This window comes from Delphinapterus leucas, chromosome 19 (genome assembly GCF_059928025.1).
Source record: "Delphinapterus leucas isolate spDelLeu-1000000601 "Yukka" chromosome 19, BTC_Dleu_Yukka2, whole genome shotgun sequence".
Classification (NCBI taxonomy): domain Eukaryota; kingdom Metazoa; phylum Chordata; class Mammalia; order Artiodactyla; family Monodontidae; genus Delphinapterus; species Delphinapterus leucas.
The window spans coordinates 60,898,734-60,921,333 of NC_143147.1; the positions used below are offsets into that span (position 1 = coordinate 60,898,734).

Below are 22,600 nucleotides of genomic sequence, written 5' to 3' on the forward strand. Positions count from 1 at the left end.
GGTCTTTGTTAAGAATAAAGGGGGAATAAAGAGGTTTATTTGAATGTCTTAATACATTATTTGAATCTAAGAAGGGAGAAATCCTTTGAAGTGACTCCTTGAGCTTGGAGGGTGATTTTCAGTGAGCACCAGCTTGAAACTTGGAAACAGTATCATTCCACTGAGGTTTGTTTGAAAATTTTTTGAACCAAATGGTTGGACTTCTGCAGGGAAAGATGAGGGAGAAATCATAGGTTTTGCTAAACTGAGTTTTCCTCACAGTTGGCAGGGATGACCCAGGCCTCCGGTTTGGGGACCCCCTCCTGAGCCTGGCTTGTGCACAGCGGTGGGTAGGGCACGGCGATGTGGTCAGTGCCTGTTCAGTCTCCCCTGACCCGAGTGGGCACGCCCAGCTGCTGCTCCGGCCACATACCGGAGGCCGCGGTGAGGAAAACTCGTCTCCTGTGTGGACTGGAATTCAGTGTTGGTACAGAGTGTAATTTGGACTCACGTGGACATTGCAGCTCTTGTCAGGCTTGACGGGAGCAGGAGGGGCAGGGTCTGGCTGATACCGCACGTCCTGGAAGTGGGGTAAGGCCAGGAGGGGGCACAGGTGTCTGCAGAGCGCTCCATGATCTGCAGGTTGCAGGTGGCAGGAGCAGTGCCTGTGAGTGGGTGACAGGAACTAGTGTCGTCCCAGGCAAAGGCAGGTTTCCGTTGAGTGGGTTCTGGTGCCCGAGCTCCGCGGCTCCTTACCCCTTCCTTCCCTTCAGTGACACCCCACAGTGCCCCACCCAGACATGCTCCTCAGGCACGGGGACTCTCTATTCCAGTCACTGCGGGGGGTGGGGGGGTGGTTGGCCAGACAGCTCAAAATGAGGACAGCAGAGTAAGAACAGGTGAGGTGAGACATCTGCTGGACCCAAACCAGAGGGGGTGCTCGGCAGGTGGGAGAGAGTTTGGGGTGACTGATGTAGTTCATGGGCCTGTCTCACCAGCGGAACTTGTGTCCAGAGGTTCTGCATCACCGGCTGGGAGGCAGCTGGAGTTGATCCACTGCAAATCTGGGCACAGGGGTCATACAAGCAAGACCATAGCTTTTGCGTGTCGTTACTGGTTCCCATCAGTAGCAGCATGGTTCTGGCTGCGTAGAAGATGAATAAGGCCAAGTTTCCCACTGGCAGCCCATGGTCTCAAGCACAGAGCTGCCGGCTCCAGTGGGAACCAGGAGGAGGGCGTGCCAGCTCTGCCTGGTGTGGCCTCGGGGAGGAGGGGAGGCTGTGAATGGGGGGTTGACAGGTGAGTAGGCTCCAGCTGGTGGGGCTTGCTTGAACGACCCTGTCAGGTGGCAAGGCAAAAGCACAGGATGTTTCTCCATTGATAATTTCGGTAGGAACCTTTCATGCCAGCCTTTCTTTGTGTGTCTTTGTGTGTCTTTCGGATTACAGTGAGTGCCTGCGGTGTCGTCAGCAAGGGTCTACAAGGTCTGATTCGCTCTTTACACACCCAAGGCTGATGGCAGTGTGCGTGCAGGCCAGGGGCGGGGGTGGAGAAGACAGGTGAAGATGACCAGTCCAACAGGCTGGCCAAGAAGTGCTCATGTCTGCAACTATGACATGGTAGGAACAGAAGAGGTGGGGCCACTTCGGTATTCAGAGGTGGAATCAAGAGCAAAGGTAACATAAGGTGGAAGGTTCAGGGCTGGGGGAAGACCTCTGGCTTGGGAAGTCAGTTGAGTGGTAGGGCACGTCATACCAGAGAGGCAGGTGGGTGACAGATTCCAAGGCTGTGATGCAGCCAAGCCTGCGTTATCAGAACAGAATGGGGAGAACCACAGGTGTGAGAAGGAGGTGACCAGGGAGCATGGAGTCTCCCGATTAAGAAAGAGTGCAGGAAACCTGGGAAACCAGGTGACCATCCATTAGAAGCTCGGCCGACCTCGGGAGTCAGGAGCGAGCAGTGAAAGGCTGGCTGGTACGATGGAGTGAGGAAGGCCAGGGTTCGAATCCTGCCCAGTCTTGGTAGCGTGGACAGCCTCCATGTAGATGGGACCTAGGTGAAGCTAGGTTCTGGTAATCCCAGGCAGCTTGAGGATGTGTCATGTGACACCTGGTGGGAGCTCAGCGGTGTGGTTCTCTCTCTGCCTTCCGGGCCTCATGGCTGGTCACCTGCACTGGCTCCTCCCTTTAGCCCAGGCTCGTGCCTGGAGGAGCCCCTGCTGCCCAGACTCCGCTTAGCCCAGCTGCGTCCGGCTCCTTCCTTCCCCGCTCCTGTATCAGGACCGGCTGGTACCATCAGGGAGGACCATCCAGCTGCCCAAAGCTGGTTGCCATGCTTCATTAGGCTCTGTCTCAGCGGGCCCCTCTCTCCCATCCCATTAGTGGCTGTTGCACGTTTGTGCCCTCCCACCGCCTGTGTGCCCCTTACTCTTGGCAAATGATTTTCATCCCACTGCAGGAGTTCCCTCCCACTGCAAAATAAACAGTGAAACACGAGGAAACCAAAACCATAAGCAACGTCTCTCCCTCTCCACGTGGTCTATCCTCTCTCTAACCTAGCGGTTCCAACACTCATGGAGCCCAGAATCACCTGGGAGAGTTATTTAATACTAATTTAATTTAATACAAATGTGAAGGAAATGAGACTCTCGAGAGTGAGGCTTGGGCAAACCCTTCCCGAGTGATTCTACCGGGCGGCCGGCGTTGAGAACTGCTGTGCTAGTCCCGGGTTTGAGAGAGGGTCAGAATCACCAGGGGGTTGTTAAAACACAGGTTGCTGGGCCCCATCCCCCGACATTCTGATTCAGCAGGTCTGGGGTGAGGTCTGAGAATTTGCATTTCTGACACGTTCCTAGGGGATGCTGAACCCACTGCTGGGTGGGGACCACACTCACAGCTCTGATCTAATGGTTCTTACATGGGATGGTCTGTAGGAGCCCCTGTGGGGTCCTCAGTGTGCTCTCCAGACTGACCTCTTCCACCCCTTGGGGACCTCACCTCAGTGATTTTCCCGTCTGCCTCCTGTGTCTCGCTCTTCCCCCTTCCTTCTCTCGTGAACATGTTCAAGTGTCAGCCATCCTAAAAAAGGCCCGTTTTTTCCGTGTCCCCTCCCAGCCACCCTCTCCCTCACCTAAGCTTCGATTTGCCCTCTGCTTCCTTCTCCACGGTCCTCAGTCTGCCTTCTGCCCGCATCACTCCGCTCGGTGACCCAGTTCCCAAATCTGATGAGCCTTTGCCACAACTTCTTTTCAGGATTGGACACTATTCACCCCCGTCTCCCTGAAGAGCTCTTCTTTTTCTGTCCCTTCAGTGTTAAATCTGTTGGATCTGGTGAGCCCTGGATACCTAGATGTAGCCAGAATCAATCCACTCCGATCAATATTCCCCACTGTGTGCTCAATATAGCCCGAGGAACATCTTTTCCTGGATATCCTACTGGCAAATTTGTGGCCCAGACAGAGTTCATTGTTTTGTCTGCCCTCCTCTTACCTGTGTCCTGCTCCACCTGTGTCCCTCCCATGGCTGGGGGCCCACCATCCACCCTGATGCCAAAGCCAGAAACGTGCCCGCCACGCTCGGCACCTCCTTCACATTACTCCCACACATCAGTGACAGAATTCTGATCTTTCCACCTGGCTGCCGGAAAGTCCTCTCTTTCCCGTCCCCGCTGCCTGGCTCTCAGCTTGAGTCGCCACCACTTTTCTGTTGGACTCAAATTGTCTTCTAACCAGTGCTCCAACCTCCAGTGGACCTGCTTCCTGGTCTGCCTTCCTGGCCCCCAGGATAGTCCTTCAAGACAAGAAGCCCAGGCTTCCCTGGTGGCGCAGTGGTTGAGAGTCCGCCTGCCGATGCAGGGGACACGGGTTCGTGCCCCGGTCCGGGAAGATCCCGCATGCCGCAGAGCGGCTAGGCCCGTGAGCCATGGCCGCTGAGCCTGCGCGTCCGGAGCCTGTTGCTCCGCAACGGGAGAGGCCACAACAGTGAGAGGCCTGCGTACCGCAAAAAAAAAAAAAGCCCTAATCAAATCATTCCCATCCTCAGGTTTCCCAGCACCTGTCACAACTGTGTTGTTGAAAGGATGTGTCAGCCTTCATCATCCCGCGCTGACTGTTGGGACTATTAAAATGCACCTTGATGTGGTTTTTTGCTCTCACAGTCATAGAAATGATCCGTGGTTCATGTACTTTATTCTCCCTTCTTACGTGTACTGATCTGCTGTTTCCTGCCTTACATGGCCTCGGTTAGGCACTTCCCCTTGGCAGAGACCGGTGGGTGTTGCCTTCTGTCAGTCCCGAATTCCAGGCCCCCAGGAAGTCTTGGTTGAAGGGGTAAGCCCGACAGGAGTGTGGTTGGTGACCGTGCCCTTGGACTCCTCTCAGAACGCGGCCAGCCCACCTCCGTTGATGTCCTTGGCCCAGAAGCCTCCTTGCGCCGTCCTCCCGACGCTTCTGTCTCTGAGCCCCTGCCCCCACCCCCCATCCCCCCCACCTTTGTTGTTTTCACAAGTGAAAATATTTTGGCAGGTCTGGCGGGAACTGGAGCATTAGCTCCTCTATTTGAAGTGAAAGCCTGGACTGTGTGGCACGTGGCCAGCTGTCTTGTCGGGCGGCAGGGGAACCGTTTGTGACAGCTGGACACAATCAAGATCCATTACAAACAGATTTCAAGTGCCATTCACACACAGAAGAAATTGCAAGCTTTAGCAGAATAAAATCTGGGGGTTTTCAAAGCAAGACAATGCCCCAGCCTCGGCCCGTGTGAGCGGCTCGGTTTGCGTCTGCAAGCGCGCTTCCTTCCCCAGCACCACCTCCCTCCCGAGTGCAGGCTGGAGAGGCTGGCGGGGCTGGCAGGGGCTGCCCCCAGGCCCTGTCTTGTATTACTGAGGACACCTGTCTAAACCTGCATGGGGAGGGCTCAGAGGCTGGCTTCCGGAAGTGCCGCTGGTCAGCCTCGTCAGCCTCTCACCTTGGTCTCAGGGAGAATGAAGGGTTCACGTAGCAGTTGGAGGGTGAGGCTGGCAGGCCCAGCTGAGCCCATTCCTCTTCTGTGAAGCAGGTGTTGTCTGAGGTAACTGTCCCTCCCTCCCCGGCCCTGGCCTTGGTGGAGCTCTGAGTAGTGGCGTGTCGGGTAGCCATTTATAATTCTGTATGGATGGGAGGCCTTAGGACGTGGTGCTTCCTGTGGTTCTGTTGGCCTCAGGGGACCGTGTTCCTTCAGCATGTGCGGGGTGAGTTGCTCCTTTTGCACATGGAGGGGGTGTCAGTGCTCATGCAGTGAGGGGACACCGTCCTCCCCTTTCTCACGAGACCCTCCAGTTTGCGCTGCCCACTTGGCCCCCTGCTGTCTCACTCATCTTGATGGGAGAAGAGAAAGGCAAGGAAGTAGAACCATTTGTTTTAGAAAAAGAAACCAGATGAAATATGGGCACAAGGAAGAACAGAGAGGTAATAGTAAAGTCCCTTACCATGGTATCTTATATCTAAGCCCCCTCTAAAATTCTTATTTAAAACATTAATTTAAAATAGGTAATAATATCATATGATATCACTTATATGTAGAATTTAAAATATGACACAGATGAACTTATCAAAACAGAAACAGACTCACAGGCATAGAAAACAAACTTATGGTTAACAAAGGGGAAAGGGCTTGGGGGAGGGATAAATTAGGAGTTTTGGGATTAGCAGATACACGCTACTATATATAAAATAGATAAACAACAAGGGCTTACTGTATATCACAGGGAACTATATTCAATATCCTATAATAAACCATAATGGAAAATAATATGAAAAAGAATATATACATTATATATATATATATAAATAACTGAACTTTGCTGTACACCCAGAACTAACACAACATTGTAAATCAACTATACTTCAATTAAAAAAATAAAATAGGTAATACATGCATATTGTGTTTAATTTAAAAGCTGTGTATTTCCCAGGACTGCTATAACAAAGTCCCATGGGCTGGGGGGCTTAAAACAACAGAAATTTGTTCTCTCACGTCTGGAGGCCGGAGGTCTGGAATCAAGGTATTGGCAGGGCTGCACTCTCTCTGAAGAATCCTTCTTTGCCTCTTCCAGCTTCTGGTGACCCAGGCATTGCTCGGCCTCTCCAGTGTCTGCCTCCATCTTCACATGGCCTTCTCTATGTGTCTCTGTGTCCTAATCTCCTCTTCCTAGAAGGACACCAGTTATTGGATTTGGGCCACCCTAATGATCTCATCTTAACCTGATTACATCTGCAAAGACCTTACTTCCAAATAAGATCACAATTCACAGGTACTGGAGGTTAGGTTTTTGGGTTCACAATTCAACCCCTTTGAGTATTGAAGGGTATTTAATGAAGAGTCTCCCACTCCTGTTTCCCTGGCAACTGGCTCTCCTCCCAGAGGCAGGGAGGCCCCCAGTCTCCTGTGTGCCCTGTTAGCCACAGTCCACGCTTGCCCGCTAGTTTGGGAGTCCCGAGAAGGCATGGCTTTCCAGCTGCTGTCTTCGCCGCTATGTCCTCCGCATCTTGAACAGCGCACGGCACGGCACTGCACCCTGCCCCCGACAAATATTTATCAAATGGCTGAACGTACAATGCAAATGTACATCACATGTTGATGTATTTTTGTTAGAAATGGAAATATATTATATACCCCTGTTCTGTCCTTGGTTTTCCCACTTCATACAGCTTGGGAATAGTCTCACGTTGGTAAATGCGGAAATAAGCCTCAATCTTTTGTTTTGTTTTGTTTCGTGGTACGCGGGCCTCTCACTGCTGTGGCCTCTCCCGTTGCGGAGCACAGGCTCCGGACGCGCAGGCTCAGCGGCCATGGCTCACGGGCCCAGCCGCTCCGCGGCATGTGGGATCTTCCCGGACCGGGGCACGAACCCGTGTCCCCTGCATCGGCAGGCGGACTCTCAACCACTGCGCCACCAGGGAAGCCCAGGCTCAATCTTTTAAAAGCCTGTGGGTGCTCCCTTGTAGGAAAGGGACAGGACCCAGTAACCTGTCCCTTTTTGAATACTGTTTCTGAAAAAGTTTTAAACATCACAGTATAAGCACAGGAAAAAAAATATATTTTGGGTTACCTCTGCTCAAAAACCTTCCTAATTCATTCTAATTTTTGAAATTATTATGTAAGGCAAGGGTGACAGAAGGGAGGCACTAACTTAAAAAAAAAAGTTCGTCAGGCGGATCAACCACTAAAAACAACAGACCACAGTGAGAGGCCTGCAGGGAGCCCCGACTCATTTTCTTTTTCTTTTCAATTTTTTTTTTTGATGTGGACAATTTTTTAAGAGTCTTTATTGAATTTGTTACAATACTGCTTCTGTTTTATGTTTTGGTGTTTTGGCCACAAGGCATGTGGGATCTTAGCTCCCTGACCAGGGATCGAACCCACACCCCCTGCATTGGAAGGCGAAGTCTTAACCACTGGACCTCCAGGGAAGTCCCTGACCCATTTTCAAAGTTCTTGACGTGGGGGAAGAGGTCTGGGGGTAAGTAGCAGACCAGCAGATTCCAGACCCACGGCCAGTGCCCTCTCAGCTCCTCTGCTCCCTGCCTCTGGCTCTCCCTTTGAGGTCTCGCTATGCTCCAGGGGCTGAGGACACAAGTAGCAAGTGAAGCTGACCTGGTGGCTCCCATTCTACACTGTGACCTCTGTGGGCCTCAGTTTCCAAATCTGCAATATGGAGATAACAGCTCACCAAAGCCCCGGAGCCAGGAGTGTGAGCTAGCTAACAGAGGGTCTTTGACAGTGACTTGCAGTCAAGTACATTTTACATCCCTACCCAGTGCATTCATCTACAACCAAAACAAACATTATCCTTATGGTATGTGATGGACACTGATTCTATCTTATTCTATCTTCCTTTCATCCAATGGTGATTGGTTTCTCATCCATTCAGAGTCAGGGCCTGCCATTGGAAAACACTGCTGTAATGAAATAATGTAAGTTAGGGGAATTTGTAAACAGTTAAGTACCAGGCTAATTGAAGTGATTAGCATTCACACCCGTATTCCTTCCCATCCAAAGGTACTGGGTTTGGGAGTTCAGATCATAGTGAGAATTAACCTGTGGCCTCAATTGCTTTTCTTCCCAAGTTTTGGTCATTGAGCAAGAGTTAGGTGAAATCAGTGAAGATTAAACGGCTAGGTCCACCAGAATCAACCTTTTAGGAGTAAGATAACAATCTATACAGGAGAAGTGTCTAATTCCTGGAACTGTTCGAAAGAAACACCTGCCTAAGGAAATGGAGACCATCTTCTTAGACTTTCCGGAGACATCAAGCTTCTCCACCAAAGGCTGGGTCAGACAGCTCAGCGGAGTAAGAGGGATGTTTGTTTGTGAATGTACAATATTCTTAGCCACCAGAAGGGTGGGCCAGAGCTGCACCCTGATGGAATGTAAAGATTAGGATCCCTTAGGGTGATATGTTGAAATCCATCCATCCATCCATCCATGTGCAGAGGTCAAGAGGAAGACAACGACAGATCTGTCACTTCAGAGATCAATATTGGGTAGAAGCCTGGATTTTATAGGCAGAGGCTCCATTGTGTGGGTGGGAAACAGGTCCAGGGCACTGAGCTGTTTGCCCAGGTCACAAGGCTAATAGGAAGCAGATCTGGAAAGAAAGCCTAGAGTTTCATCATTCATTTATTCCTTTTCCATGAGGGGAAATTACTTTTCTTTGTTGTCTCTTGGGAGACATATTTTAGGGCTCACCCAACAGGCTGCTGAGGAGGGTCACAACTCCCCCTGATGGAGACATTGCCAGGGACATTGCCAGGTCCTTGGGCTGAGCTCTTCTCCAGCAGCCCCTGGGTACAGCACGTTGGCTAGGTGTCCAGGGTTATGACCCCCCAGGGGGGTCTTGGACCATCCCTGTGTGATGTGTGATCCTGGGATTCCTTCCAACTGAGGCACTTATAATTTTTAGGGGTAGCACCAAACCAAGAAAGAGTGTATGCATCCAGAAGTGGCTAGAAAAAGTGGCATTTTCCTTGATTTTTCTAAATTAAAAATTGGAGAGGTGCCCACCTCCCGGTGAAGAGCTATTGCTCATGCTCCCCGAAGGGCAGCTCAGTTTACCAGTGGGAGGGGCTTGGTCCGCCCAGGGCAGAGAAATAAAACATGTAAGGCAGAGTCTAGAAACGTGTAAATTTAAGAGCCCCAGGAATCAAGGTCACCCAAATCCTGAAATGCTGGGAGATGAGGTGCCTCTCTTTGAAATTTGATCTGGGTAAATTCAGAGGACAAATAAAAGGAAGTATAAAGGCAGTGAGCTCATGACATTCACGGTGCTAAGGTTCAGACCTCAAAAATAATGAATTCAAATGCTCTGGTCTCTGACCAAGGACCGACCGTCTCTGGCAGTCTGGGGAGGGCCGGACCTGCGAGGTTGACGTCAGCGAGGACCACCCTGCCCTTCAGTGGCCGGACACGACCTTGGGCTTTTGTGGGCAGCCAGACTCCGTGCTGTACCCTACACCTCTGCCGCCCTTGAAAAATCCGAAACCCGATGCGCCCCTGTAGGCGGCCGGGGCGGGGCCTCGGGCTTGGGCGTGGTATGAGGCGGGGCCTCGGGTCGAGGGGCCAGTCGGAGGGGCGGGGCCTGAGCGGGAGCGCGTACGCAGGCGCGGGCAGGCTACAGGACGCAGCCCGAAGGGTGGGCGCGCGGGCGGCGAGGGCGGGGCCGCGGGCCTGGCCGGGCGCGTGCGCAGGCGCGGGCCAGGAGGCAGCCGCGTGCTGGGGTGTGTGTGTGCGCGCGCGCAGGCGGCGGGCGGGGCGCGCAGGCGGCGGGCGGGGCGCCCCGCGGGAGGCAAGGGGCGGGTGGCGGGCGCGGAGCCGGGGGCGGGGCTCCGAGACGCGCTGGGCGAGCAGGGCCAGGAGCTAAGGGTCCAGGGGCGAGCGGCGAACCCGGCGCGAAACGCGGCGCCGGCACCATGGACGAGGACGACAGCTACGGTCAGTACGGCTCGCGGCCCGGCCGGCGGACGCCCTCTCCCTCGCTTCCTCCCTTCTCCGGCCCGGCGTCCTGCCGCGCCTCTGGCGGCTCGCGTTTCCCGGGGACTGTGGTGCCGGACGCGAGCCTAGGGCGGCCGGGCCGGGCGGGGACCTCCGCAGGGCAGGGGTCACCCGGGGCCCTGAGGCTGAAGGCTGAGGGGCGCTGAGAGGCCGGCGTCGGAGTGCCCATGCCTCCGCGGTCGGCGCCGGGGTCGCCGGGCTCGGGTCTCTGGGGCCGGGTTCGTAGGACTGGGGTCTCAGGGCCTGGGGCTCCGGGGCGGGGGTCTCCGGCGCGAGGGTCTCGAGGCCGGGGTCTCGGGCGGGTTTCGCGAAGAGAGGGTCTCGGGGCCGCGAATTCGGGGCCAGGGTCTCGGGAGGGGGTCGCGGGCCTCTGTCCAGCGCAGGCCCGGTCGCCCCACAGCCCCGCCGCGGGCCCCCGCGAATGCCTAAGTTCCCCCCGGGCATTCTCCGTAGTTTCCGGCCCCTTAGGTGTTGGCAAGTTGTGTGCCCGGGTCCATGTCTTTGTTCAGAAACGAAAATGAGAAAACACAGGCAGCGAACCCGAAGTGGACAGGCTGCGACCAGGGGGTGCCATCGGGACCAGGACCTCGGCCAACGTCCACTCCAAGGCCCGGGTTGACGATCGCTGCCCGCCGTTCCGTGTGAACGGGCTGCTGGTCCAAAACGCCTGCGGGTGAAGCCCGAGGGACGTGGAGAAACGCAAGTTTGCTTTCTCATCTGTGCACAGAGACGCGGCATAGTCATCGCATCACACAAACAGGGAAAACTTGACAAAACTACCAGTTTCCAAATCCTCCACCAGCTAACCTTATCCTGGGAACTGTTGGCCATCGGCAGGGCATTCCTCCCTCAAATAGCTTCAGATCGCCGGGGTTTTAGAAGGTCCTGTGAAATGCTTTAGTTAATTTAACGTTTTATTCCTGAGAGATGAAAGAATGGCAGATAGAACAAGTGGTGAACTTTTGTGGTTTGGTAGCAGAGTACAGAGAGCACAGTTAAAAATGCTTGTGTGGCTAAAGGGAACCGAATCCTGCTTTATTGACTAATTGACATAGGTGGTGTTTGTTTCTTAAGTTCTGAGCGAACAAGCTTTGTCATGGAGTATGTTAAAAGCAGACAGGTGAAGCATGTTGTTATGGTTTTCTGTTATTTATGAGTAAGTCATTGAGGAACCACTGACCGCAGAAAAGGTGGGTTAATGACCCACAACCCTGAGTGGCAGACAGGGGAAGGGCCACCACTTGTGGCCTGAAGTCCAGAGCATGTGAGGGATGGGTACCCATCAGATGTCCCCTTGTTACCTTCCAAGTAAAAGTAGTGTGTGCTTTTCTTCTGTGATTGAAAACAAATCACCTCCTGGCTGGTCCCGAAGGATTTTCTGGCTCCTCCAGGCTTCTGTCTTTCTGCCCACCCGGGAGAAGCCTTCACCAGCTTTGCCTGCCGCTGTGCCTTCTCTTGCTGTTTAATCTCTTGCAGATCCCAGTGTTCTGCCAGGCTTTCTTTGTGCCCTCTTCTGGTGTTCTTACCCACCGGGCGAGGCAGGAAGCTGTTGGTCTGGTTGCTTTTAACACAGTGACTGCTTTGCCACCAGTGGCATGAATTTGTGCTTGGACGGGGTGAATGGAAGCAGGGGATATTTGTTTCCTGTGGTGGCTGTGACAGGTTAGTGCAAACTTGGTGGCTTAAAAGAACATACATTTATTATCTTATAGTTCTGGAGGTCAGAAGTCCAGATTTGCTCTCACTGAGCTAAAATCAAGGTGTTTACTGGTCAGTGTTCCTTTCTGGAGGTCCTAAGGGGAACGTCCGTTTCCTTACCTTTTCCAGCTTCTGAAGGCTGCCCACATTCCTTGGCTGGTGGCCACCTTCCATCTTCAAAGCCAGCAGGTAGCATCTTCTCATTTCTCTCTGACCTCTGCCTCTTCTAATTAGGACCGTGTGGTTCCATTGGACCCACCTGGATATGGATGAGGATCAGCAACCTTGATTCTGCAGTGGTAATCCCCCTTTTGCCATATGTAGGGGTAACATGTTCGCAGGTTCTGGGATTGGGACAGGGACATCTCTGGGCTCCGTTATTCTGCTGACCACTCATAAAGATGAGGAAGAAGTTCTTCCTTTCTTTCTCTTTATGCAATTAAAAAAAAATCATGTTCTTTGTATTTTGGAGGAGCCAGAAATGTTGACTTAAAGAAGATTTCCCCACCCATAGGGTTTACCACACAAAAAGTACCTAATAGCTCAAGATGATCATTTGAAGAATAAGGCTACCAGTTCTTTAAGGGTTTGCCTTAGTCTCCAGAACTGTCCATTTCTCTCCTAGGTTTTACAGAGAATTTACCTCAAAAGATAAGACAACTATTCAGATTCCACATTTCAAAAGGAAGTGCGTGCTATGGACTCATAAAGCACATAGAATGCCAGGTCCAGGGGTTCCCTCAGAACCTCCACTGGTGGTTCACGAGTCAGCCTGGGACACTAGTACTGTTTTTAACATTGTATCTTTGGGGAAATGGGTTATGATTTCCAAGCTACCACCTTCGTATAAAAAACCTTTGAAACATAGCTCATTTATAATAAGCTAAAGAAAGAGAATTAGTCTTAGAGTTTCTCTGTTCAGTGAAAGAGAATTTCGAAAACTCACCAGAAGGCCTTTCTTTTTTTTTTTTTTTTTTTGCGGTACGCGGGCCTCTCACTGTTGTGGCCTCTCCCGTTTGCGGAGCACAGGCTCCGGACGCGCAGGCTCAACGGCCATGGCCCATGGGCCCAGCCGCTCTGCGACATGCGGGATCCTCCCAGACCGGGGCACGAACCTGCGTCCCCTGCATCAGCAGGCGGACTCCCAACCACTGCGCCACCAGGGAAGCCCCAGAAGGCCTTTCTTGACTGCATACTCTTTGGTGTCCTTTACGGACCCAGAGACCACACCACTGAGTTTGTCAGCCCTCTCTCCTGTATACTCCCCGTGATCCTGAATTGTTTATTCGGAGGGTCTTAACTCACTAGACCAGCGCAGCGTGGTTCAGACTACACATGTGGTATGATAAACTGTACTCTGAAGACCTATGTGGGGTGGGGGGGTGGGAAGGATAAACAAAAGTCCTTTCAAAGCTTATTTTGTTTTTTGGAAAAAAGTGGAATTAGGGGTTTTCTGAATGCTTAATTGACACTTTAAGAAAGATGTTCATAATGCTTGTGGCTGGCTGGTCTTTATCCCCCGGCAGCTTCTCTCTAAACACTGTGAAATAATTGGGAGGTGTTTTTTTCCGGTCATTTTACCTTCTTATTAGATGACTGTACTTCCTGGATGTCACAATTCTCATTTGCAAAAGGAAGAGGTATTTTTGCCTTCATAGGGTTCCCTGCCCAAGAAAAGACTCAGTGACTCTGTTCCTCTTTGTGACCTCTGAACTTGAGCAGACATTTTTAACCTGCAACCTGCCCCTTAATGGGCTTTCAGGCCCCTCTGAGATTCTATGTGAGAGTTTCTGTGAATGTGCATTTTTGGAGAGTCTTTAGCTTTAATCCGGTTCTCAGAGACTCTGACTCTGGGAATTGCTGCTCCAGAGGTTGCCTGTGTGTTTGCCTGCCTCTCTCTTAGGACAGGTCGCGAGGTAGAGATGGGCGGGGTCCATCTAGTAGTAACATCGGAAATGTTAGTGGTGATGACTGACAAAATAATGAAATTTCTGAGCATGGGTTCTTAAGATCGTTAAACTCAGCGGGCCGTTCAAGGCTTTTACTTCTCAAACACAGATCTTAACTCCTCTCGGCTTTTATTAGCTTCAGGCTGATCCCTATCCTGCAGCACGAGGGAGAAGAGGTCTTTAAGAAATAAGCCTCTTGAGAGAGTGGAGATGTTGATCTTAACCAGGCACACCAGCCGTCCTCAGAAGATTAAAGTGGGGTGTGGGCAGTGACACGCATGGGTGCTGCCGCAGGATGGTGCATGGGAGCCCGTGGCGTCTAGAGAGATTTGCTGTTCGTCTTTGTGCCTCCAGAACAAGCCTGGGGCCCGGTACCCAATAGAAGCAGCTCAGCAACTGTTGAAGGAATAACAGATTGAACCAGGTTCCATGTGGCAAAAGTTAACATTCATTGAGCTTGAATTTTTGTCTTCAACCCTCCATCCCAAACAGAAACTAGAACACTTTGCTGATTGACCCTGTGCCAAACCAGTTTTCTTCATTTTTCTATGATATTGATGACTTTCATTGTTTCCAGGGTAGTTCCACTCTTAGTGATTTGCGTTAATTGAAAAGAATACAATTACATGACGTCAGGGCTTTCTTAGAAAATCTGGAACATAAGGTTACCATAATTATACATTTTGTGGTCTTTAGGGTAGATTTCCAGGGGTGACATTAATATGTCAGAGGATATAAACATTTTGAGAATTCTTTTTTTTTTTTTGCGGTACGCGGGCCTCTCACCGCTGTGGCCTCTCCCGTTGCGGAGCACAGGCTCCGGACGCGCAGGCTCAGCGGCCATGGCTCACGGGCCCAGCCGCTCCGCGGCATGTGGGATCTTCCCGGACCGGGGCACGAACCCGCGTCCCCTGCATCGGCAGGCGGACTCTCAACCACTGCGCCACCAGGGAAGCCCGATTTTGAGAATTCTTGATGCGTGGTGCCAATTTGCTTTCCAAAAGGGCTGTATCAGTCTACCCTGTTCTTAGCCACGTATGGGGGTATGTGTTCCAGTATCACTGCAAATGTGCCACCGGTGAGGATTAGCATATGAAAGCTTTTTTTTTTCAACTAATTTAATGGTTACAAATAGCACCTCATTATATCTGTTAATTACTGGCTAGGTTAAAAAAATTTCTTTTGCATATTTGTGTATTATGACCTGGCTATTCACATGAGATGATGGTTTCTTTATTTATTTACCTGAGATTAACTCCTTCTTTAAGGCCTCTGTTAAATCAGCTGATATACATTTTTCTCACTCTGATATTTTAAGCGTGGGGAAAATATATATTTGTTCTGATTGGGATTTGGGTCAGATTTTGACCATTTGTAGAGTTACTTATTTACCTTTCCTTAGTTTTTGTCTTAAAGATTGAAGATCTCTCAACCCATATATTGTCTTCTGGCCAGATACAGAATGTTTCCTTTAGGGGAGAAATTGCGAGTTAAGTGGCTTTTATTGGTTTGGGTTCAGTCTGTGGAATCTTAGCGTTCATACCAGCCTGCCCCTTTCTGAATGTCCTGGGTGTTAGTCAAAAACCATCTTGCCAAATAGAGTTTTTTCTTATGTATTTCATGCCTTTAAGATTAGGTAGTTCTCCAGTAAGAACTAGAAGGAGAGCGCCTTCTTATTCCAATGTGAGAGCAAACATAGAGGTTACTTGGTGGTGGAGGAGGGTGGGGACGTGTGTGTGTGTGTGTGTGTGAATGAGAGAGACATGAGGCAGAGGACGGAAAGCTTGAGCCTGAGAGCCGTGTGGCTGGTGGAGTCTCCACTCCTGTAGCCCTCTTCACCCCTTTCCTGCTCACCCTCCAAGACAAAAGTTGTGGACAGGGGGCTCTGAAAGAAAAGCACTTTGCCCGAACCTGTCCGTCTGCTCCATTGCCACACTGCCTCTTGACTGTCTCTCTAATTATTGTCACTCAGTTTCAGTTGCAATAATAGAGGTCTGGAGGAGGTGGGAAATTATTTAGAAATTTTCAAGAAGTGAATCCCACATGCTTTGAAACTGCTGGTAATGTTGTTTTCCTTCTCTCTTCCCATGGACTAAAAAAATGTAATATAGGGTGAAGGCTGTGTAGGGGATTTTTGTTATTCTTCATTATGCAAGATGCTGCGATGCTGCGTCTTTCTGCTTTTGTGGTGGTGAGATGGCTGTGAGCTGCTTCCTGTGAGGCCTGGCTGCTTTAGAGAGGGTCAGGATGTCACCTTCCTTAGCCTAGTGCTTTCTGTGTCTTCCACTATTTTTTTTTTTTGAGTCTTCAAGAAGATTTCTATGGGAATTCCCTGGCAGTCGAGTAGTTAGGACTCTGCACTCTCACTGCTGGGGGCCTGGGTTCCATCCCTGGTTGGGAAACTAAGATCCCACAAGCCGTGTGGCATGGCATGGCCCAAAATAAAAAGGACATTTCTATTTCAAAAGCATGCCTTTATCTGGCATTGTTGCAGTCTATATTGTTTTTTTAAAAAAAATAAATTTATGTATTTATTTTTGGCTGTCTTGGGTCTTTGTTGCTGCACGCAGGCTTTCTCTAGTTGTGGTGAGCGGGGGCTACTCTTTGTTGCGGTGTGCAGGCTTCTCATTGCAGTGGCTTCTCTTGTTGCGGAGCACGGGCCCTAGGTGCGTGGGCTTCAGTAGTTGTGGCACGCGGGCTCAGTTGTTGTGGATCGTGGGCTCTGAGCGCAGGCTCAGTACTTGTGGCACATGGGCTTAGTTGCTCTGCAGCATGTGGGATCTTCCCGGACCAGGGCTCGAACCCGTGCCTCCTGCATTGGCAGGCAGATTCTTAACCACTGCGCCACCAGGGAAGCCCCTGCAGCCTATATTGTAATTATTAAAGTTGGGTATGAATGATGGAATTGGTTTAATGCTATTAAAAAACTTTCCCCTTCAGTAGTCCTGAAACAGGCTTGGTTTCTGTGAACAATTTATAAAGGCTTATTCAGTCAACAAGCACTAGTGACCACACCACGCAGCCCCTACTGTCACAGATGCTTCGAGCTGAGAAGGAGGAGACAGACGTGGAAGAAGGCTGTGAGGGAGAGTATTAGAGTGGATGTGACAGGTGTACAGGAAAACTCAGGCACACAGAGGAGAGCAGTTCTACCTGGGGTCGGGGTGGGACCGGATTGGGCAGAGGACAGTTCACGGAAGAGCTGACACATGGGCTGGATTTTGAGTTGAGTTGGTGCTAGCTAGGTGGATATGGCAAAGAAATACATTTCAGGCAGAGAGACTGAGCAGAGGCCAGGCGAATGGAGTAACCGGCTCCTGCGGGGAGCTGCAGATGGTTCTGTGTGCCCGGGGGGAGGGCGGGGAGGGTCCTGAGGGCTCCTGCGTGGGACCCAGGACTTTCTTCTCTGTGCCACGAGGAGCCATGAGGGGTTGGGCTGGCCTGTTTCGAGGTGATTATTTTGCATATTGGAAAGATTCCCCTGTCTGGTGTGGTGCAGCTGGGCAGCGTGGAGCCCCTTTGGGAGCTGTTGCAGGCATCCGGGCGGGGTAGAGGATGGGGCCTGAGTTAAGGCAGTAGGGGTGGGAGGAAGGGGGGAACAAGCACGAGACTGAGTAAGGACCTGAAATTGATAGGATTTGGTTGCCAGAGTTTGGGAGGGACAGAGCTTTGAAGGACGATAAGGAAACAGGTTGAGTCTCGGGGAGACCGACCACTTAGAGAGTGTCTAGCCTGAGTGTGCAGAGTTGAACGCAGGAGCTCAGGTGAGGACACACTGAGTGGAGTCGTGAGGCTCGTACGGGCCCTCCACGGGGGGAGGTCTGTTTAGGCGGCTGGATTAGGAACTGGAGCTCAGGGAATTACCAGCACACGAGTGGGAGTGGAAGCAGGGAAGGGGTGATGTGACATGCTGACTGAGAAGAGGTCCAGGGACGTCATCTTGGGCGTGCCACCGTTGAAGGGCTGGGCAGAGGAAGCAGCCCGAAAAGGAGACTGTGCAGTTCTATATATGTATATATAGAACTCTTTTAAGAAACTAGATGAAATGAACAGAGAGGGGGCAGCAGCTAGAAGGCAATGCAGAATGGAGAGGCTTTTGTTTTAAATTTGGGGACACTTAAGACTGTGTATAGACTCTTTTTTGAAAACTACTCTGAACCAGTCTTGGATTAAGGTTTTCATAGACCATGTGCTGTGAACCCCATGTAGGATGGGGCTCGTATTTCATTTTGTCTGTTGAGGCTTTTACACACAGCAGCTGCCGGACTGCATGTGTTTGCAACCTTTTGAGCTTAAGTTACTTTCTCTTATGATCTCCGCTTCCCTGAAATACTTTTTCCAACAGCCCTAATGATTGAAATTAAGAGAGTGTTTTGATTTTCAGCTGTATTCTTGCATTTTCAGCTGCCCCTGGGTAGTCCATCATCTCAAATTCAGCATGGGAAGGGGGCCTTCTGCCTCTCTCCCTTCTGCTCTCCTCTCCAGACTCCTCCTCCCCCCCTTTGTTTTTAAAACTTTTATCCCCATTTACTTATCACCCCAGTTACTCAGGCTTGAAAAAATACTCTACTCCTTTGTCTTTCTTGCCTTCTAAAGTATTTCCCGGCTGTCCATCATCTATCCATCTGTTCATCCCATTTTCATTATCTTCTTTGTGTTGGGGCATTTGCTTGATGCCGAGGCTATGAAGAATTTTAAAATACGGGCCCTGTTTTCAAGAAGCTCACAGTGTAGGGGGGGTTGATGAATTGAAAAATTTCAATGAAGAATATATGACAGATGCTCTGATGAAGATATAAACAAATGCTGTGGGAGCCTGGAGGGTTCTAGTTTTCAGTGTGTTTTGGGTGAGAGACACTTTGGAGTAAACCACCTAACTTTGGGATGAAATGAGGTGGGAGCACTGCAGAGCACGTGTTACCACTATAACTGTTTTTGCAGCAGCAGTTAACTGTGCACTAAGTTCACTGCTGAACATCTTTTGTACATTCTTATTTAGTCCTCACAGTAATCCTGGGTGGGAGGAACAGTGGCCGCGCCCTCTTAACAGGTGACAAGACAGAAAGGTTAAGAGATTTATTTATAAAAGGTGCCCTGGCTGATGAGTGGCAGAGTTGGCACTGGAACCGGATTTCTCAGGCTGCACAGTCTGTGCGCTCACCACTTCTGCTGCCGGCCTGCTTGTTCTTTTTTTTTTCTTTTGAATTTTAGTATAGTTGATTTACAGTGTTGTGTTAGTTTCAGTATACAGCAAAGTGATTCATTTATACAAATATATATATTCTTTTTCAGCTTCTTTTCCATCATAGCTTATTATAAGATATTGAACATAGTTCCCTGTGCTGTACTGTAGGCCCTTGTTGTTTACCTGTTTTATTTATAGTAGTGTGTATCTGTTAATCAAAAACTCCTCATTTATCCCTGCCCCCACTTTCCCCTTTGGTAACCATACGTTTGTTTTCTGTGGGTCTCTTTCTGTTTTGTAAATAAGTTCATTTGTATTATTTTTTAGGTTCTACATATAAGTGACATCATATGACATTTGTCTTTGTCTGTCTGTGACTTCACTTAGTCTGCTCATCCCTGTTTCCTATTATCTCACACCCCTCTCTTCACTGTTACATGCTTATACATGTAAAAGGTATACATGCCTTGTATACTTTTTATAAACTTCCTAAACTTCCTGTTTTTCTCCTGGAATTAGGAGTTCCAATTCCATGAGTTCCATGTCTTGATACACTTTGGTTACTTTTTTGGTTAAAACCTATGTTGCAGGTTATTAAACAGATGTATATTGAAAGAGCCCATTGTTAATTTTAGGGTGGAGATTTGAGGGGTTAGGCAGATCATACAGTAAAGCCTGTTTCTTTCTCCTAGTCTGTTGGGTTGTGTTGGCTTCCTGGGGCCTCTGGTAAATGGGGGCTGGTGTGGCGACAGGAGTCACGCTTCTGGCCTTTGAGGGTCCCCTGGAGCCAGACACGTCCTATGGTTGGGCAGCCAGAGTTTATATGCGAAGCCCAGGTAACCAGGTGAAGGTTAATACAGGAGTCCTGCCTCCTGCAGATCTGTCCGGAAGCTGGCCTCTCAGCCATTTCCAGGCGCCTCCTGGTGTGGCTTCTCACCTTTCACCCCTTAGGACGACATAGAAGAGCCTGTTATGTAGAGAACAAATGTATGGACACCAAGGAGGGAAAGAGGCGGGGGTGGGTGGGGGTGGGGGTGTGGGGGGGGTGGGGTGGGGGGTGGGGTGGGGTGGGTGGGGGTGGGGGTGGGGGGGTGGCGGGGGTGGGGGTGGGGGGGTGGGGGGGTGGCGGGGGTGGGAGCTGGTGGTGGTGGGATGAATTGAGAGATCGGGATTGACATATATACACTAATATGTGTAAAATAGGTAACTAATAAGAACCTGCTGTATAAAAAAATAAATAAAATTAAAAAAAAAAATAATAAAGAGCCTGTTGAGAGAGGAAACCCAACAGTGAAACAGGAGACTGCTGTGGTGGCACGGTATTTCTTCAGGGGAATGATGGTACCTTCCAGCATCACCCCCCCTCCGCCACTGCTGCTCTAACTCCGTAGTTTGTGCCTCCTGTCAGGGCCTCGTCCGTACGACAGTCGCCTAGAGGGGTCACCGAGGATTCTGGAGCAGGACTTCAGCTTTGCAGCCTCAAAAAGACTTTTGGGGCCTAGATTCCTAAGTGAGCGTGCTGATTTATGACAGTGTTTGCAGGAGTTTTTGAAACGAGCCTTTGGTCGTTTGACTGCTCTTAGCCCAGCTGCAGGAGCGCCTGCAAGAGGGCTGTGGTTCAGGACACCCAGGCAGCCTAGGACCCCAGCGTCCTCATTCTCATGCCTCTTGCTTTTCGCCTCCTAAGTCTCACCTCCCCTGGACCATCACTCTTGTGTCAGGATGACACCCAACAATAAAGTGGGATTGAAGCAGCTCCTGAGCACCCTGGGCTGTCGTCTCAGAGTCCCAGACCTCGTGGTCACCTTAGTAGCCGCGTTAGGCACGCTTCCTCCCTGGAGTGGCTCTCCTCCTTCATGGTGACTTTTACCGGTGGTGGGCAAGGGTGACTTCTTCAGCTGATTCAGTAACTTTGACAAACACTTCCAGTGATTTCCCCCAGTGTCCAGACAAAGCATGGAGGAAATGAATTTCTGAAAAGATTGCAGGGTTGGAATTGAAAGATTATTTTGTGGGTTTACAGTATTCTCAGAGAAACAGGGATTCTGCCCTAGCCTTTGTGGTCTAGCCCTGGAGGCACACCTTCTGGGCCATGGTCTCCAGGGAGGCCCTTGAAGACCTCTACACCTCTGCCCTTTCCACTCGGCCCACTGCCTGCCGGGATGCTTCCCACCCGGACATCCTCGTGATCAGTCCCCTCACTTACCAGCCTTGGTTTAGGTTCCCTTCCTCCCAGGGAGGCTTACCCAGATCTGCGTGCAGTTAATTAAGCAGCCTGCACTGCACGCCTCTGCCCCCCAACTCTGCTTGACTCCCACCCCCTTCCCTAGGCACTCATTGCCTGCTACCAATTACGTTTATTACATGTGGCTGGTCTTCTCCAGCTGAAATGGAAGCTCCACGGAGACAGGAATCTTCATCTTCTGTTACCAGACACAACCCAGGTGCCTAAGACTGGGCCCGGTACACTGCAGACTCTGAGTTTGTTTGTCGGAATTGTTGAATCCACACTCTCTCTCGCCCATCTAGTTTTGATGTGGAAACTAAGGTCATTGAAATTGCTCCTGTAAACTTGCAAGTTGTTGTTGAAATTAGAATTTACCCCTCTTATCTCACACGTGCTCTGTCCTTTTTCATTCTTCTGTGTTTTGTGGTTTATTTGGGGGCTTGGTTCTTGCTGCAGCTGGTTGTGGTATAACCAGTTAGGAAGTTCCACACTGCTGGCTTGCTGCAAGCGTCATGGGGACGCTTTCTATGCGTGCAGAGATTTCAGTACAAATCTTAGAAAAGGGATGTTTGGACAAAACATATGATTATTCTATTCTTGAAAGATGAGTGAGACGAAGAAATTCTTTAAGAGGGCTGACGTAACCTACAGTAAGGTGATTTCTGGTGTGAGTCCACTTTATTTTAGGAAGTATTAAGGTATTAGACAAATGTATGTATCTTGACAAGGATTAAAAATTTTGGGGATTAAAAAAATCAGGAAAGCAACTGGGCATGTTGGTAGGATGCTGCTTTGACCTGGATCTTTTCTGGACGTGCCCTCAGCACCGTAGAGAGACGGAAGAAGTGGCTTCACTGTATTTTCTTATGGCTATTGTAACAAATCATCATGAATTTAGTGGCTTAAAACAACACAAATTTATTTTATTGTTCTGGGGGTGGGTCACAAGTCTGGAATGGGTCTCAGGGCTAAAATCAAGGTGTCAGCTCTGTTCCTTCTGGAAGCTCTAGGGGAGCCTCCATGTCCTTGCTTTTTCCACCCTTCAGAAGCCACCTGCATCCCTTGGCTCGTGGCCCTATTACATCTGTTTTGTTTTATTTCTCTCATTACATCCTCAAAACCACCAATGACTGATCAAGTCTTTCTCATATCTCATCACTCTGATGCTGACTTTGCCCCACTTCCACTTTTAAGCCCTCTTGTGATCACGTTGTGCCCACCCAGGTAATCCAGGATAATCTCTCCATCTCTAGACCAGCTGATTAGCAACCTTAATTCCATCTGCAACCTTAATTCCCCTTTGCCGTGGAATTTACCAGATCCACATGGTCCAGGGACTAGGGTCAGGACATCTCTGGGGGCCGTGTTCTGCAGACCACATCACCCTAGCGCTTTTGTTCCTAGGCTGTTTCTCATGAGGAGGGACCTGTTTCTTCTTGAGGAGATGTTCCACGTGAATAGGAAGGACTACAGTATTGTGTAGGCTTTTTCTAGTTTTGTAAAGCATTTCTTGTCCTAGAAGAGCGTTCCTCAT

The 22,600-nt window shown here is 50.2% G+C and overlaps 1 protein-coding gene across 1 annotated transcript in view; it reads left to right on the forward strand.

The window, feature by feature from the left end:
* The first annotated feature begins 9,844 nt into the window (after window positions 1–9,844).
* CYTH1 (cytohesin 1) overlaps window positions 9,845–22,600 on the forward strand; it is a 78,522-nt gene continuing 65,766 nt past the window's right edge. The window contains exon 1 of the mRNA XM_022589455.3: window positions 9,845–9,947. Coding sequence (XP_022445163.1) covers window positions 9,926–9,947 — 22 coding nt within the window. The 5' untranslated portion in view covers window positions 9,845–9,925. The remainder of the gene's footprint in view (window positions 9,948–22,600) is intronic.